Source organism: Amphiura filiformis, chromosome 8 (assembly GCF_039555335.1).
Source record: "Amphiura filiformis chromosome 8, Afil_fr2py, whole genome shotgun sequence".
NCBI classification, from domain to species: Eukaryota; Metazoa; Echinodermata; class Ophiuroidea; order Amphilepidida; family Amphiuridae; genus Amphiura; species Amphiura filiformis.
In genome coordinates, this window is record NC_092635.1 from 52,572,031 (window position 1) to 52,589,874 (window position 17,844).

General features: G+C 34.8%; 1 protein-coding gene across 1 annotated transcript in view; it reads left to right on the forward strand.

Annotated features, from left to right (window-relative positions):
* LOC140159203 (uncharacterized) overlaps positions 1-17,844 on the forward strand; it is a 50,380-nt gene that overhangs the window by 14,464 nt on the left and 18,072 nt on the right. Inside the window, exons 2-6 of the mRNA XM_072182595.1 lie at positions 7,759-7,883; positions 11,215-11,340; positions 13,515-13,612; positions 14,783-14,842; positions 17,209-17,278. Coding sequence (XP_072038696.1) covers positions 7,760-7,883; positions 11,215-11,340; positions 13,515-13,612; positions 14,783-14,842; positions 17,209-17,278 — 478 coding nt within the window. The 5' untranslated portion in view covers position 7,759. The remainder of the gene's footprint in view (positions 1-7,758; positions 7,884-11,214; positions 11,341-13,514; positions 13,613-14,782; positions 14,843-17,208; positions 17,279-17,844) is intronic.

Consider the following 17,844-nt stretch of genomic DNA (forward strand, 5'->3'; position numbering starts at 1 on the left):
TTCCAAAATTCTGTTTACAACTACAATGACTGCTGATGACCCGGGCTGATGACTAAGAACATTCACTCTCACTAGGCCGCACCACCATTCCCAATATTTCGCCAAACTTAAAAGGGCATTTTGAGATTTTTATACCACTGGAACCTCTGGCTATATATAGACTGGCCCCCAGTCTCGGTTTGGTTCCATCTCTGGATAATGTAACAATAAATAATTACATAATGCCCTATGAAAAAAATATGAAAAGTCCTGTAACCCCCCCTTATTTTCTTCAATGCCAAAACCCATTCCTCTTCATCCACAAATCGGCGCCACTAATTACACCCACCACAGTCAACCATGCAGCAATATTAGACCATGGGACAAGGCTTGCTAAGTGCTTCAGAAAGTAGTTTTCGTTCTCCCTTTCTATCACTGATCAATAATATAACATTTCCCACTTTCAAAAGTTGCACGTTACTGTGTAATTTAGGAGTTATTTGGGGTTTAAAATGTGTTTTTCGTGATTTTTTTTTTTTTTTGCCCAAAAATGTCAAATATTAAAATAGCTGTAACTTTCAAAATAAATTGAGTAGAAATTTCATTTCTATTGTAGATGTTACATATTACATGGATGTCTAACACTGGTGAATAAAAATGTCACAGCACAACTCTAAAATATAAAAAATGGCAAAAACCATATTTTTGTGCTATTTCGGCCATTTTTGAGCTAAAATGTAATTTTTGCATGGGGAAAAAAATAAATATAAATTTTATTGATTTAAAAAATATTTCATTATGTCAACCTAGTTATTCTGAACAAAAAAGTTAATGATGGTGAATGTCTGTGACCTACAGTTTTTGATCTATGGCCCTTTCAAATTCATGTATGGACTAAAATAGCATTTTTTTGTTCAATATTTCCAATATTACGCCAAAAATGGTCCTTTATGGCCATTTTAACCAACTTGTTAGTTTTTGAAAGTGGGAACTTCACTTAATAATATGAACATGTAATTGTACTTTAATGTTAAGCTATTTCAAGATCCACTAGTATGCCCACTACCGTGGTAGCAGCAATTTTATCTACTTTCAATGCAGTAAAATGATGACTAAAATGATTTTGCTGCATTGAAAGTAGTAAAATTGACGATATAATTGCTTCTGCCATGGAAACCGAGCTACCAGTGGATCTACAACTAGCTTAAAATGAAAGTACTATAATATATCCATAATATATGTGAAGTTCCTACTTTCCAAACACTGAAAATTTTGTTAAAATTACAAAAAGGTACCATTTTCAGCCTAATATTGGAAAAATTGACAAAAACATGCTATTTTAGTCCATATGTGAATTTGAAAGGGCCATAGATCAAAAACTATAGGTCACAGACATTCATCATCATTAACTTTTTTGTTCAGAATAACTAGGTTGATATAATGACATATTTTTTAAATCTAAAAATATATATTTATTTTTTTTCCCATGCAAAAATTACATTTTTAGGTTTAAAATGGCCAAAATAGCACAAAAATATGGTTTTTGCCATTTTTTTATATTTTAGAGTTGTGTTATGACATTTTTATTCACCAGTGTTGGAAATCCATATGACATGTAACATCTACAATAGAAATGAAATTTCTACTCAATTTATTTTTAAAGTTACAGCTATTTTAATATTTGACATTTTTTGGGCAAAAATGGAAAAACACATTTTTAACCCCAAATAACTCCTAAATGAGTAAAGTAAAACATGGGAACTTTTTGGATATTAATTCAGACATATATTTACTCTTGATTTGTTATGTTTTTATGTTCTGCCCAAGAGTGGACTACGGAAGTGAAAGATAAATGCCCATGTCCCATAGTCTATTTAGAAATATACTCGTATTATAAGTGAACGCGAAAGTCCATTGAGCGCTGATTCTGTTTTAATGCTATGTAATCTACATTACCAGTCGTTCTCCATGGACCCGAGGGAGGGTCTAGCTATATAATGCTTATGTACAAAAAATTTCTTGCAGATTAATTCATTTAGCAAAAATATCGGGAAATTTTAATTACGTTCTGGTTCACCAGAACGAAATTACAACACATTGTCTATAGAGCAGTGGCAAACGCAAAATCGGAATTAACTGAAATTTTGGGAATAAGCTTTTTTCTTAGATATCTACTGGAAAATGTCATAAATAGAGAATGCTAGGATCAAGAAATACTCCTTTAAGGGGTTCACTCCGGATTGATTGTCAAAATAATATTATTTGCCCCAGAATTTGTATTACATAGCGAATTTTGACAAACCAAGACAGTATATTGTTTGTTTAATCGGTCGGTCCGGGCGGACACACACTCAAGCAAGATGCTTAAGCCAAGCCTTAAAAGCTTATATAAGCATGCTGGCTTATATGAAGAGAAAAGAAAGAAACAGGATTGTAGAAAAAGAACAAGGAAAAGAAAGGCTACTCCCAACAAATCAATTGTACAATTTTGTTCTTAGCCCTTGGGTCGAGAAATAAGAAATTGGGAATTTTCATTCCATGCCCCGATATAAAGGAAATACGATGCCAGAAGACATGCTGCATAAATATTGCTAAGTAAAAAAGTGCATAAAAAGCACTATATACATCAGTGTTGCTGTGTAGGTTCCCGGGGCTGGTTCAGTCTTTCAATGTTCGAGTTCATGTGTCCCCGATTACAGCATTTGACACAGACATGTCAAAACCGGTATCATGTCTTGTCTATGTCGGTCTGCTCCGTATGTATCCCGGCTATGTTCCGAAAATGTGTATTTTAAGATGCATATTAACAAGGGACGTCTGCTTTCTGGTTTTGTAATGTATTTGTATAATTATATGCCCTTCTGTATGTCTGGGTTATGTTCGTCTGGACATGCTGCGATGGTAGATATCAACTGAATCTATCTTGTACACTACAGATTGTGTTCTGTTATTACTCTTGAGCTGAAAACGGTGTTCTGTTAATACTCTTGAGCAGAGGTCACAAAACTGAATTGTGTGGGGTTTGGTGTGTGCTGGGGTGTAGAGCAGGACTGGGTGGCCAAAATGGTCTGCATCTGCGTCCTGAAGTTCGTCAGTTCTAAGATGTTCTCGTCCGAAACGTTTGCTAGTATTATACCCTAACCTTTAAGGGGCACTTCATGATCCACAGCCTCATGCCCAAATAAAGATACGAAATTAAGCAAGAACCGCTTTCTTTTCATTTACATACGAATTGGCTGGAGAGAAGGGACAAGACCACGCCCGTATAATCTTTCGTACTTGTCTCTTCTTAGCACATCTCTTTCCTCGTGTTAACACTTTTATTGACTGTTTGATGTATGTACATGTATCAAACAGAACATATATACCCGCTTCACACCCGGCTTCACACTCAATTTCACGTATCTTATCACTTTCAGCAGGAACACCCGATACAATCATTGAAGGTGATAAAGTTGCTTGTCTTTCCCAGTGCCTGAATTAGAGCATTGCTGTCAATTAAGATACCAAGTCCTTTGACAGTGTCTTGGATCGCGTACAGAAGGTAGCGTATCCATATGACTTAAAATAGTCAGAATATTAGGATTCTGTACTTTTAGTCAGTTATTAAAGGTGGGTAACCTGATTGACAATCTCATCCCCCACTTTACCTCATCAAAATGCTGATTTTGGTATCAGATGAAAGCTCATATTTTTCTCATAAACATATTGAAATTTGGCGTTCCAAATCGGTATATTTCCGAAGAAATCATCAAAAAACTGCCGAATTAGTCTCAAATATGGCACATTTGAGACTAATTAAGCAGTTTTTTGATGATATCTTCTGAAATTCACTGAGTTGGAACTTCTAATTTCAATATGTTTATGAGAAAAATAGGGCCTTTCACTTGAAATCAATATATTACATGATAATGATGATTATCTGTAGACTACCAATATCACGCTGTATAAATGTCGGTAATTCCATTAGGAATTAGTCACATTTACAAAAAACATTTACATGTTCTTTTTGCATCAGTGCTTGAAGTGATGACATTTTATGTTACACGTAAGTTTTAAAGAATTTGATTTTCCAAATATATCAGGTCACCTTCCTTTAACATACATATAGCTGTGGCTTTCTTCTCCATTAAAGCTTACAATCATGACAACTGAGATCAATATTTTTGTCCCAGATCTTGACAATTCGTCGGCCGTATCACATACTGACGTATTCGACATTTTTAAAATTTTTGAGAAAATTGGTATATTAGTTTGTTATGTTCTACTCTATATATTCACCAAAAACCATGCCTCAAAGTGGCTTAATTAGTAAGATATTAATTAATTTAATTTTGACGTATTTACAAAACCTTGAAATGTCTGTATCACATAACGACGTATTTGCCGATCACCTATACTGCGCAAGCCCAGTATGTCGTATCTGCAATTTGACGAATTTGCCGTTTCACATACTGACGTATTTGCGCGACGTATTTGCGCGACTTTGTAATTACACGTTAAAATCGATGTTTTGTCCTTTTCACATACTGACGTATTTGCGCAACTGTTTCACATACTGACGTATTTGCGCGACGTATTTGTCATTTGAACAGCGAAATTGTCATTAGTCCTTTTCACATAGTGACGTATTTTATTTAATATTGTTTTTTTGCAGAATAAGTAATGCTCTGATAGTAATAAGTGAATTATATTGAAAATATAGTATATTTGCGTTACTGCTAACCTGGTTTTAATAGACAATAATGTTTTAATCAAGATTATGAAGCAAATGAAAATCTCTAAATTTTCAAGTTCGATTTTCTCGAAATACGTATTTTGCAAATACGTCAGTATGTGATGCGGCCAATTGACACGTTTGTACAACAACTATACGGTATTTCATTATTTTCCCATTACAAGTACATTGTATCCGTTGAGAATCTCCACAGTATTGTCAGCCTGTATCTAAAAAAAAACTTTGAAACTCAAATTTGTACTAAGATTTTATTTTTAAATTAAAAGGAAAAGTTCCATGTAATATCTATTTCTAGTCACATTTTGAAATAATATTATGTTTGTCCGGCTTTTAAAACAGTGTTTACTTTTTATTCATGTTATTGAAAACTGGTATTTCTAATACACGAAACTGCTTATTTCAAAAAATAATGTGTAAAATGTCTACTGTTGGATAAAATGTCCCAAAACCGCCACAAATCCTATTGATTTGTTGGCAACACACACACCATTTCAGCTTGTAAACGGTACATATAGCAAATTTTTGTAGCTTTAAGGAAAATATGTCCAGTTACAGTAACAGTTTTGAATGATTTTTGTGACTAAATGTAGACAGATTGTTAAGTGTTTCCATGATTCCAAAACAAAAAAGTTTAAAAGAATTATGCTTCAAGTAGATTACAATGCTTATTTGGTAAAGATGTATAAAAAAATTGGGACAAAATGATCCGGAAACTGTTCAAATAACATTTGTATATTTGGAGGCATCCTATTCCATACTGAGTAATGAGTATAAAGTTATGAGGGTTGCTAGCTTGAAACAAAAATTGCCGACGACTTTTTTTCTAACAATAATTAATTCCAATGGTAAGCGTCTATAGTTTAAGGTTATACTTAATTTCTTAAGGAAGAAGAACAACAACTAAAAATTACTTTTACAAAGGTGTTGTTTTAAATTGGGATCTAAATAGTTTAGCTGCTCTCTTAATGTAAAAGAGTGAAAACCCAACTCTCCAGAAGAGTGAAAATACACCAAAAGGAGTGAAAATCACTCCTAAAAGAGTAAAAACCACGGGTTTTTCACTCCTGTGCATTACGAGAGTGATTTAACCGTGTTAGCGTTAAATCGAATTCCATTTCCTTGACCCAGCAGTTCTCATTTTTGTAGGCAATCTCTGTTTTTTTAGTCTTGGACATATCTTATATCTTAATTTTGTTGTGTGATATACATTTGTTGATTTATTTCCATTACTATATAACTAAAGACATTTCAATGTAACTGATTTGTAAAGTCCTTAAATATTGAAAAAAATATTTCCAATTCATAAGTTAACATTAAAGCAACTTGTAATTCCTGAAGACTAAGTGACTATGGTTTTTATTGCCTTTTTGTTTGAAAATCAAAGTATTGCTAACCACAATTTATGTAAGGAAGTATCAAACTACAATCATTAGTGAGTATTGAATTCGCTCGGGAACAAAGTGTTTCAGTTGGTTTATTACTCATATATTTCTGGATAATATAATATTCTTTGAGATGTTGTCTATATGAATTTCGTCAATTGTTTAAGTTAGAATTTCGTCAATTAATCATGTCTATTGTTACTCCAAGGAATTTGGTCTGATTCACCCTTTCCGCGGTATTTATACTACTAGTATATTCAACATTGGGTAATATACGCAGGGCCGATAGACCAGTCAGAATAGGGATGTGCTTGGTGTAAGGCATTTTTGTCGACGGAAATATTTTTGGCGGACTGAATTTATTGTTGACCCATTTTTTGCACCCGCTTCAAATCTGACAAGTAGGCCGGAGTGTGTGGGGGGGGGGGCGATTTTGTTTCTCAATAGTGACTTCTATTATTATTGCATTAGTATTACAATACAATGTCTGATGCGCTCAGGAACACACAAATTTCACATACGACGCAGGGCAATTTGACGACGGTGCAATTATTTTGCTGGCAACACTGTGTCAGGGGTGTCGCACTCCCATCCCTTCCTCTACCGACAGCCCCGCCTTGATAATGTGACGTTCTATGGTCTATCGTGACCATGGTGACGAGGCACCATATAATTAATATGACATATATTAACCAAATTAACGGATACCTTGTTAGCCTTAAATCATTATTAGATTCTAGTTCCTTGTTGACAAGATGTCCTTAATGTGAATAATGAACAGTAATGTCATCTGAAAACATGACGAATTTATGATTTTTGGAAGCATTTATGATGTCATTACTCATTATCATACTAATGAATAACGATGGGCCTAGAATCGAACCTTGGGGCACTCCGCATATTATATTTGTATAGAATTACCTTTTTCAAGTTAGATAGAACAACAGGTTTTTAGACTGGCTTGAGCGTTTTGCTTCATAGTGGTCTTTCTTACTTAAAGGCCCTTTCAGTGATTTGCTCATTCTGACGATCGTAAAAATCATCAAAATTCAGATTTTGTTACCTTTGGAATTGTCATAGATGTGCTATTATAGCCAGCGAGTGTTTCAGCCGATGGCCGTGTATTTAAGACAAAATAAGACATTCTACATGACAAATCTGTAATTAAATTCTGTAAATTTGTCATTTCAAAAATACCAAAATGACAATTTGAATGACTTATCCTTCACTTTTAAGCAATTTATAAACAATATAAATTTTTTTACACTTGCGCTGGGATCACTGAATGGGTCTTTAATACTAGTATGAGAAACGTCCACATGCATGGCGCAAGTAATTTTATACAATAGAGAGCTTGCGAAACGTACGTGCGTCTATTCAAAATCACTCTCATGTGACGGGATTTTGAATAGATGCACGGGCGTATGACGTACGTTTGGAAATCGCAAGCTCTCTATATTGTGTATTACTTGAACTTTCAACGCACACAACGTGCCAACTACAACCTTGTAGCAACAAAAATCATAGTAATGCATACGGTTTGTGCACTTTACGCTAAAACCACTTCACGTTCATCGTGAATCATTATGACAAGTTATTATCACCTATAATTTTTTACTTGTCAAATGTAATTCTTGTGTTTTTTGTTACTCTTTCTAGAATGGCTCGTCATAGGAGGAACGTACTTGAACTGTTACATAGCAACTTATCTTTACTCGTTATAGCATTACTAGTATGTCGGACACAAACACAATTACTAACCGACAAATGCTGGTTTACGGCACGTAAGTATTGACATTTAATTAAAATTATTTTTTATGAAAACATATTTAACCGAGTTTTATTACATGCGATGACTGATAAACCTATCCCGGGGATGGATATGTATCACTACTTTTGTGTATTTGTGTACATCCATATCAAAACGATGCACTTGTCGGCTGCTACATGTGTCTCATTTCACATAATAACTAGGAATAAATACCAGACTCATCTCCGAAGTGGAGGTCACTTCAAATCATCCCAAGTCACATGGTTTAGGAATACAGAGAACATTCCTTCTACAATTTGACTTAAGAATGATTTGAAGTGACCCACACTTGATATGAGTCTGGTATTTATTCCTAGCTATTATGTGAAATGAGACACATGTAGCAGCCGACAAGTGCTTCGTTTTGATATGGACGTACACATTTTTGTATTTGGCTAGCGTTACGGCATTAGTTAAGCGGCATACAAAATAATGTTACTAGTTACACAGAGAGCCACAAATAGTTTGCACTATCTAGAATGCTTTGTTGCCTATAAAACATCGCAAAATCGGTCAGAATTAATGGTTGTATGGGAGTCGACGATTATTGCCATATTATTAATCATTAGTTTTTATTACTGGGCATTTTTTCCTTAAATATATACAATTTTGTCCATTTTAGTACAAATGCTAGTTTTAGTTAGTCTTACAAATATTTTGCTATACATAGTTTGTTACAGACTGACAAGCTTTTAAAGTTGTCTCTACAAAGCCACTTGATATGCACTATGTATTGTCAACGATTAAAATGTAATTTTGCGTAGTTTGGGTAATTTCATTATAATGTAGACACATATCGCAATAGTATTATATAGTTATACAAATCAATCAAGTAAAAATAAACTTAAAAAGGCTCAATAAAATATATCCCACCAAAAAAAATTAAAAGTTCTAAACATTTTCCAAATGTAATCAAAATATTATTGCAAACAATATTTGGTGAACATTTTTGCCAACACTTTTCATGTTTTTAAAATAACACTATGTTAGAATATCTTGCATCAAGTTTTCACAAATGTTTCCTGAATGTTATTTTAATAACGTTTTTAAAAACGTTTTATACCCTTTACATAACCCGACATTTTAACGTTTTCGTGAAAACGTTTTGTGATTCCTATTTAAAGATTTCTTCTTGTGAAGAGGATGCTAAAATGTCACAAAAACATTCACAAATGGGTCTTTCGCTGCATATTTTCCTTAAAACACCGTAATTTTGTAATTTTTGTACAAACTTCATTTGCAAGTAGTGTCAATTATTTGTTATAAGCTGATTGTTATAAGTCTTTTCAATTTGGGTACATATACACAGTAAATATTAATTCGTCAAAATGTGGTATAATTTGACAAATTAAAAATTCGTCATTTTGTAATGATGAAAATATTTATAGCAAATCAGACATTCCGTACACACGATGCCTTCTGCACCTGAACCCAGACACAGTCAAAGGACATGTATCTTAAAGCCATATTATAACATTTGCTGAGGAAGACGCCCTCACTGAATTTTTAAAATTCCTTTTTTACACGATTAAATTTTACTTTATTAAAGCAATATACCCTGCAAAAATTAAGACTCCAGGTGCTGCAGTTTTATCAAAATCCGAGATTTTAAATAAAACGCCGGAACCGGCGCTTTATTATTACGATGGAATTATTAGTCGAACGCATACACGATGTTCATAACACACAGTACGTACACGGCGTGCGGGACGGTGATATACACAACAAAGGGTCGTACCACAACATGACCGAAGGAGTGGTACCGTACTGGTACGTACTGGCGACATATGCGCTGGTAGTAAATTCCAATTTTCTTTGCTTTGCCGTAGTTGTTCGGCTCAAAAATAAAAGGGATATATCTGACAGTAAAAGCTAACATTTTATGGCAAAGAAATGCTAATCTATTTTGTTTGAAATTGTTGTTATAATATGGCTTTAATTAACAGCCATGCTCTTATTCAGGCACTGTGAAGGTCAAGCAACTTGATCGCCTTGCATGGTTATGCCAAGGTGTTCCTGTGTTTTTTGGGGAAAAACACTTCACCCACTAGAAACGCTGTGCTACTAAAGTACTATCCCTAAAATAACTTTTTAAACTTCCAGCACCCCTTCCCTCCCTGGAAACTTATCTAGTATCTAGTAGTAGCGTTTATAAGGCAAACCTGCAAACGCTGAGTGACGCAAGGGAACTTGTTTTAATATTGCAATTTTACTTGCTTTCCAAACCATCTGAAGTGTTTAGATATGTGTTGCTTAAATCTGGACATTTCTATCAGCAGCTAATCATAATCGAAGGGTAAACGAGTGTTTTATCTTGTTATTACATGTATGGAGAGAGGATACACTAGGATCCACAACATGTTCATCTATCAAGGCGCAGTTCTTTAACCCCAATACATTTGTACATGAATGACCTTTGAAAATGTGTGTACAAACACTCATACTTTAAAACTTGAGGTCAAATTTTGGACTATAATGATTGTTTAATTGAGGTTAATGAATTATGCCATTGGGATGAGTTGTGGTCCATAGTGATAGCCTTTTGTATCCGTGGTCAGATCACCTGCAACTATAAGATTCAGCGTTGATCTTGAATACGCACCACAGACATCCTTGTATTAAATCAGGAAGTAGACAAGCTTGGGGTTCTATTCATGTGTCTAAAATTACACAAAGTTATAATTACATTACACCATTGATATCAAAATACATAATCAGTTCAGTGCTAAATCTGACTCATACGTACTTAATTTAGTAAAAAGTGCATTTTTGAGAAACGGCATTATATAGGGCGAGTCAAAAAGGTATATTTAAAAGGCAAGAAGCCATGTTATTGTGGAACAAGTTGAACCTTTGTTTTGTTGAATCTTTCTATAAATGCTATACTCAATAGTCATTGTGTGTGAAAATATGCAGTGAATCGCATCTACCATTTTAATTCATGAAGCTTCATGGGCCGTTTTGTTGTGATACGCACTTAACATTTTTTGTCCACGATGTACCTGACATGTATTTTTAATGAAAGCACACAGTAGTGTGAAATTCCGTAGAATTCCGTCTACAGTATATGCCTCTCTCAAAATTAATGGGTTTTTTTTGACGAAAGACACGAAAGGCAGACACAAACAATGATATTTTAAACAATCCTGCCTTATGTGTTCCTCTTATCAACAACAATAAAATGGAATGCATAATCTGTCTATATTATATGGTAGTATTATAGTACTAATCACCTTGCCAACTATCGCGTTGTCTTTTTTAAAGACAGTTCTTGTTATCTTTGTGTTAATTGCTTTTATTTGCAGCAACTATAGCAGAAGACAGTATTAATATACAAGTAGTTACAAGAAACAGCACTACCTCATTAAGGGATGGGTTAACATCTTCAGCATGGAATATTACTGCAACGATTACATGGTCGAGACCAACAGGTAAATAAGGCAAAATGAATGCTTCTCATGCTTCAACTTTCTTTATTGTAAATAAAATGTAAATGTAAAATTTTATAAGTATATCAAAGTATAAACTGGGCTCAAGAAACTTATAATTTTTCACAAGGTCATATCTTAAAATCTTAAATGAAACAAAATTGCACACAGGATTACTTTAAACACTGGTCAGTAACCAAACAGTTGTCTAACTGACACAACAGCAAAATTCACAGCCCAATAATTGGTACCCATAATACAAGAAATCTGTGAGTAAGTGGAATAGTGTGGAAGAAGACCTGTTTCTTGACGAAAGTGTGTGAAAAGCAGAATCAGCTCCATTCCACACGTGTAAGGATCTTGTACGTATTCTCACATATTTTTTGCTGGGTGCCAATTATTCGCCTGTGAATGAGGTCCAAGAAGCTGTTCCGTGTCAGTGCATTTTGCTGTTGTGTCAGTTGGACAACTGCTTGGTTACTGACATGTGCTTAGAGTAGAGTATTGAAGTAATCCTGTGTGTAATTTTAATTCCTTTTTATGGACAGGATTTTAAGATATGACCTTGTGAAAATTATACGTTTCTTTTTGAGCCCAGTTTAGGTATAATTTATAGTATTTACCTCAATATTTCATTTGCAGACTTTGTACTACTAAAATGTACTCACGTTATTTAACATTTATCCATTTGAAATCATGCAACTTTATTTGATTTGTTTTACAAGATCCAATCCACATGGCTTACGTTTTTATTGAATTAAGTTTCAGACATATGTAAAACTTGACAGACCTGCTCAGTGGTCACGTGACAGAAATACTGTAATATTGTCCGCATACATTGATATACGCGCTGTATACCATTTCTTATCTTATTTTACAGGCCAAAACTTCAATATATAATATAAACAATAGTGCAGAAAGTGGACAGCCTTGATGTACATCTTACTCTGAAGGGAAAAAATATAACACGATACCATTTTGAAAAAGTATAACGCGATACCATTTTGAACAATGCAATTTCCTCAAAATGTCTTTCCTCATACCTTTTTCAATTGTTTCACTTCCTTAATGTCTTTTCTTTCTCACTTTCGGCTTTCTTTATTATGTATTCTTTGCTTCTTTCTTCGAACTATATTATCTTTGTCTTTCTTACTTGCTTGTTTATTGTCCTTGCTATTTATTATCTTTCTCTCTTTTCTATCTAAGTTTTGTATCTTTATTTGCTGGTGTTTTTTTTTTCTTTAATGCTCTACTCTCCGGAACTTTTATCGTTGCTTCTGTACTTTGCTACCCTTTTCCAATTTTTTTTTTCTTCATCTTCTTTACTACCAAATTTTTTTGGGTTTTTCTGATGAAAGTGGTGAAGAATATTTTGAAAAAAGAAAGGAATAACTGGAAAAACGACGTATTTCTGGTTTGCTTATAGATCTTTGATCTTGTATGGCTTAAACATTTGTTTTTCTTTGGTTCAAACATTTGCGTGACCATGGTGACCAGGTATTCTAGCAAGAAAAAGCCATTTTTGGATCTACGTACAACTTAGGAATTTGCAACTGCCAAATAGTTCATTAAAGTTTCCTATAATGGTTACAATGTTTGAACTATTGAAGCAAATTGAGGAACTATAATTTGGAACATAACTCCCAGACTTATTGTTGCTATTTAAATTTGAAAGGTTAACGCACAGATTTTTAGAACATATCCCTGGGAGAAACCTAGACATTTTCTTTAAATATACACATTCTTTCTTTCACTTTCCGGGGATACTTTTTTTTTATCAATATTACAAAGGATGTCATTGTTAGAAGGTGTAGTCATTAAAAAAGAAATTTCTGTCACATTTCAATATAATGTAGGAAACTTAATAACAATAATGTCGTGTAGGAAATGTAGGAAATGTAGAGTCATTTCCATTTCAATATATAATAATGTTTCTCCGAGTATTTCTACCGGTTGGGGTAGGTTATTTTACTCAAGGGTGCTGCATTTGGAGTAACACAATTTACCACTTGTGCATTTCTGTTGGCATCTCAGGCAAAGTTCCAAGTTAAAACGAACAAAAATCAGTCGTTGTAGTTCTTCTTCGTGAGCACATAACCTGGAGTGTAAAAACTGTGATTTATCATTATCGTGAACTGTGATTTATCATTATCGTAATTTGAACATTGTTATTTCAGATCTAAAGAAAGGGGGTGCTTACGTTGTGAAATTAAACCAAATACCATCATTCGTAGAGCCATCATTCTGTGAAGTAGGATCAGATGAAACCATCGTTGTGAGTGAATTTATAAAATCAAAAGTAGTATAAAGAGATTAACATTTGTTTTTGCCTTTGATTACAAAATGCAGGCCAATAGCTATGATAGCCAAAAATTACAATGGAATGTCTATTTTTTCTAAAGTCAAATTTTAGATTTCCCTTTTTTTAATGTGTTCCAAACAAATTTAGTCAAAGTTTTGTGGTTTTCTCAAAAATTGTTTTTACACCAAATCTCTGTTGATATTTATTCCTTTAATTAATTTCCTTTGAAAAAAACCCTTTTATATATCTGCTACAACAAAATGAATATAAAGCCCCATGTTGGTATTTCAAGACATCCTGGCTGACTGAGTTGACGTTCTTTGATTGCAGTGCACCTGTACAAGCCAGTAGTATGTCCTTCGTGAATGGCCCATTGAGGCCCCCATTCACATGCAGACATTCTTCTGGCTTGAACAGGTGCGTGTGAAACAAAGAACATCAACGTAGTAGCCAGGGCGTTTCTAACTACCAACTTGCGACTTTACACTCATTTCGAGGTAGCAGGTCACAAATGATTAGCTTTGTTCGGGCTCTGTTCCCCCGCTTAAAACCTTGTAGCTTCAGCCACAATATAGTCCAACGTTTTTCAGTGCGTTTCGCAGTTGGACTTTAATTTGACCTTCATTCTTCTTGACGACATTTGCCGTTGCTGCAGCAATTTTGCCGCAGGAAAACGATGCGACAGAATACGAAGGATGTGTTTACCGCAGCGGCCACAAGGGGGTCACTTGTACAGGTACATGGATTTATTATTATTTCCCCGATATTTCTCTCAATTTCAGTTTCAAATGGCAATATTATTATGAAAACACTATCTGAGACTCGTTGGCTGAATTTGAGCCCATGGGACCTCAGGAGGCTTTTGTGATTTTGATACTCCTTTTTACTAGTCCCAGGACTGCTGCTTGTCCCTCGGTTTTTGGTTTTTGTGTTGTGGAACGAACCAACTATTTATAATTATATATAGTTCCCAGACCAGGCATATACCATAACTCATACCCACTGTGGCAACGGCAAAACGCAAGACATGACCTCGAATATATATCCTGCATGATAGGCTATGTAATTTCTTGTGCATGCCACTTTTTTTAGTATTCTATTTTCAAAAGTTTCCATTATAAATTTCACTTGTTGTACTTACAGAGAAATGGGGAACAATATACATTTTATAACCTGGAATTTGGATTCTTATATGAATTTACAGTGAGTATGCAATAATTAAGAGCTCCCCCGTTAAAATGTTATCAAACGACGTGCCAAAAGTTACCTGCATTTCGGCCTGCCAAAAAGTGCTTACCCTGCTCTTTCGGCCTCCCAAAACATCTGTACCATATCAATCCTTTTGCACATGCCACATTTTCTACTCACCATAACATTCCTTGACTTTAAGAAGGCCTTTGATTCAATCAACAGGAAGATGAATTTTCTGTTCTGCGGCACAGCTACGGTATCCCAGAGAATATCGTAAGAGCAATATACGTGTACTGTGTACCAACTCACGTAACTCCTTAATGGTAGATGGCAACATCTCGGTTCCCTTCAGTGACTACTGGAGTATTGCAGGGTGATGCTTTAGCTCCATTCCTATTCATTTTTCCTCATCGACAACCTGATAAAGATGGTTACCGAGGGGACTGGTGTTGAAACGTATCCGCGTCGGTAGGCGGCATCCTGCCAAGGTTTTGAATATTGCCTTGCTTGAATCTTCCATTACATGGGCACATGCACAGCTGGACAGAACAGCGGCTGCAGCAGTGTTCCTAAAACTTGAGTGCATGACCAATCATCAACTGCAATTATCCACAGCCACAACTCCAAGTATGGAGAAACCATCAAGACCTCTCCCGGCGGTATACATTTTGGACACATTTTGAACATTGGGGCATCTGTGGAGATATCCAACAATCTCAATTGCAAAAATATCTATTAACATGGAAAATAAGGATACAATGCTGGAGTAGATATGCTTTCTACACCTAGGCTATGGTAAAAAAAGACCTGGAAGGCAAATAACATCTTATGTACAAAAACTGTTGCGGACTATCACAACTTTTTACTGCCATGTGCCATTACCGCTTTGTGTTCAAATCGTAGTACATGGAGAACAATTTGAAGTCGCCTGATTCGCAGCTGAATATAAATGAGCGTATTTAGCAGGAAATGTTGCACAGTCGAATGTTTCCGTAATGTTTTCCTAAGTCTTTCTAGAGCGTTTTATTTAAAAGTGAGTGCCAAAAACAAAAATCGTTTCCTCCTTTTGGATTTCCAACAAATTCTCCCCCTTCTCCCATTTACCCTTCCAATGGCTTATAATAACTGAACAGCCCCTTATGGAGTGGATATTTGAGTAGAAAATGTTTGAGTAGATATCCACGAAAAAAAGTATTCCTAAAATTACAATTGATTCCGATTTTGTGTTTGCGAGTTACGCATTATTGTGAATTATTACTCCATAGGTCATTGTGTTGTAATTTCGTTTTGTTATTCCCAGTTTATAAAATGGTATACATAAATACAAATTTTGACGACATATTTTGCTAAGAGAACGAATCTGCGAGAAATGTTTCCCACACAAACTGAGGTTGCCGGTGGTATAAAAATCTCTTTTATTATATAAATGTGTGGGATGAGGGTATGGATCACGAATTCTCAGTCAGTGGGAGTGGTCTAGTTCGTAGACACATTTCTGATTGGACAATCGCATGATTTCGGGTGCCGTCTATCAGGCCGTAGACGACCCCACGTCATCATGCGTCTTGATATTGCGTAACACGCGTGTAGAGGTGCGCGTATGTATCGCGCTGGATGCGTTAACTAGTGCGGAATACGCGAACGCGCTAGCAGTACGCGCAACAGAATACGTGAAGTTGTAAACAAGTTTCGTTCATTTTATAATGAGGGGAGTTTTTATGACGGTAACTTAGTTTTTGCTTTAAAAAATTGTTTACAGTTATTAAAATAATACTTAACTGACTAAGAATGAGAATAAACGATAGGAATTTTTATTTTGCCTATCCTCTACCTATGATAGACGACAGGCAGGTCCAATATTTTTATCGTAGTGGATACGGCTGCGCCGGCATCCACTACTCAAAATATTGGACCTGCCTGTCGTCTATCACACGGTAGAGGATAGGCAAAAGAAAAAATTCCTATCGTTTATTCTCTAACTGTACCCTAAATGCGTCTTCGTATAAATATCTGTCAACCATGACAACTGAGATTTAATTAATTATGGAAATATACAATTAATTATAATAATATCAATATCTAAATTAATAAGGAAGTATATGAAGTATAAGCATAGTATCTGTGTTTATTTTACGGCTCCCTAATAACCATGCGTTAGTCATCACAAGCATAAGAGTGCATCACTAAAAAAATGTTTATTTATTCTTTTTTTTTTGTAGCAAAAGTGATATTGAAAATGGTTATTTACTTGGCTTAAATCCTGCTATACATCTATATCGAAGGTCCGCTATTATATGTCGGGAAATAAGATTAGTTATAAAATGTCGAATATGAAATATGGCTCTGTCTGTTTAATGTCTAATTATTCTTTTAAACAGGTATATGTGTACAACGTGACCAAGTCCAGTAAAGCACTTGAAGGGACTACCAGAGGTTTTGCTACTCCTGGTAAGCATTTTGATTATTATACAAACTCCCCGGGACAAACTCCCGATTCATACAAAATACAGTACTCATACAATAAAATAAATAAAACATAGCTCAATCCTAATCTTTTAGTTACTACTAACTAGCAATAAAAGTCCAATTTTAATATTGGCCAATTTTGGGATCATGTTCCTCATACCTGCTTCTGAGGGATAATTTCCTCAGTCTCAAGAAATAGAAAGTGCCATGTCTAATAATTGAATATATGAATACAAAAGCCACCTAAGTCCATACTTTGGCCAAATTGAGTTAAGCATGGGAAATTGTTGCTATACATAGGCCTGTCATATGCATGAAAGAACAACTCAAATTCATCCTCTGTGTCTATTGGGCATGTGAAAAATAGCATGTATGAAAGAATCACCCAATTCCATGATTTGAGTCTTGTAACACATTGATTGAAATCCAGTATGTATAAAAGTCCACTTGTAACACATTCATTGCTAGAGAATGACTTTTGAACAAAAAATGGGTTTAATAAAGGAAAGTGTGTGGTTTATATTACATGGCAGAATGGTTATCAACAT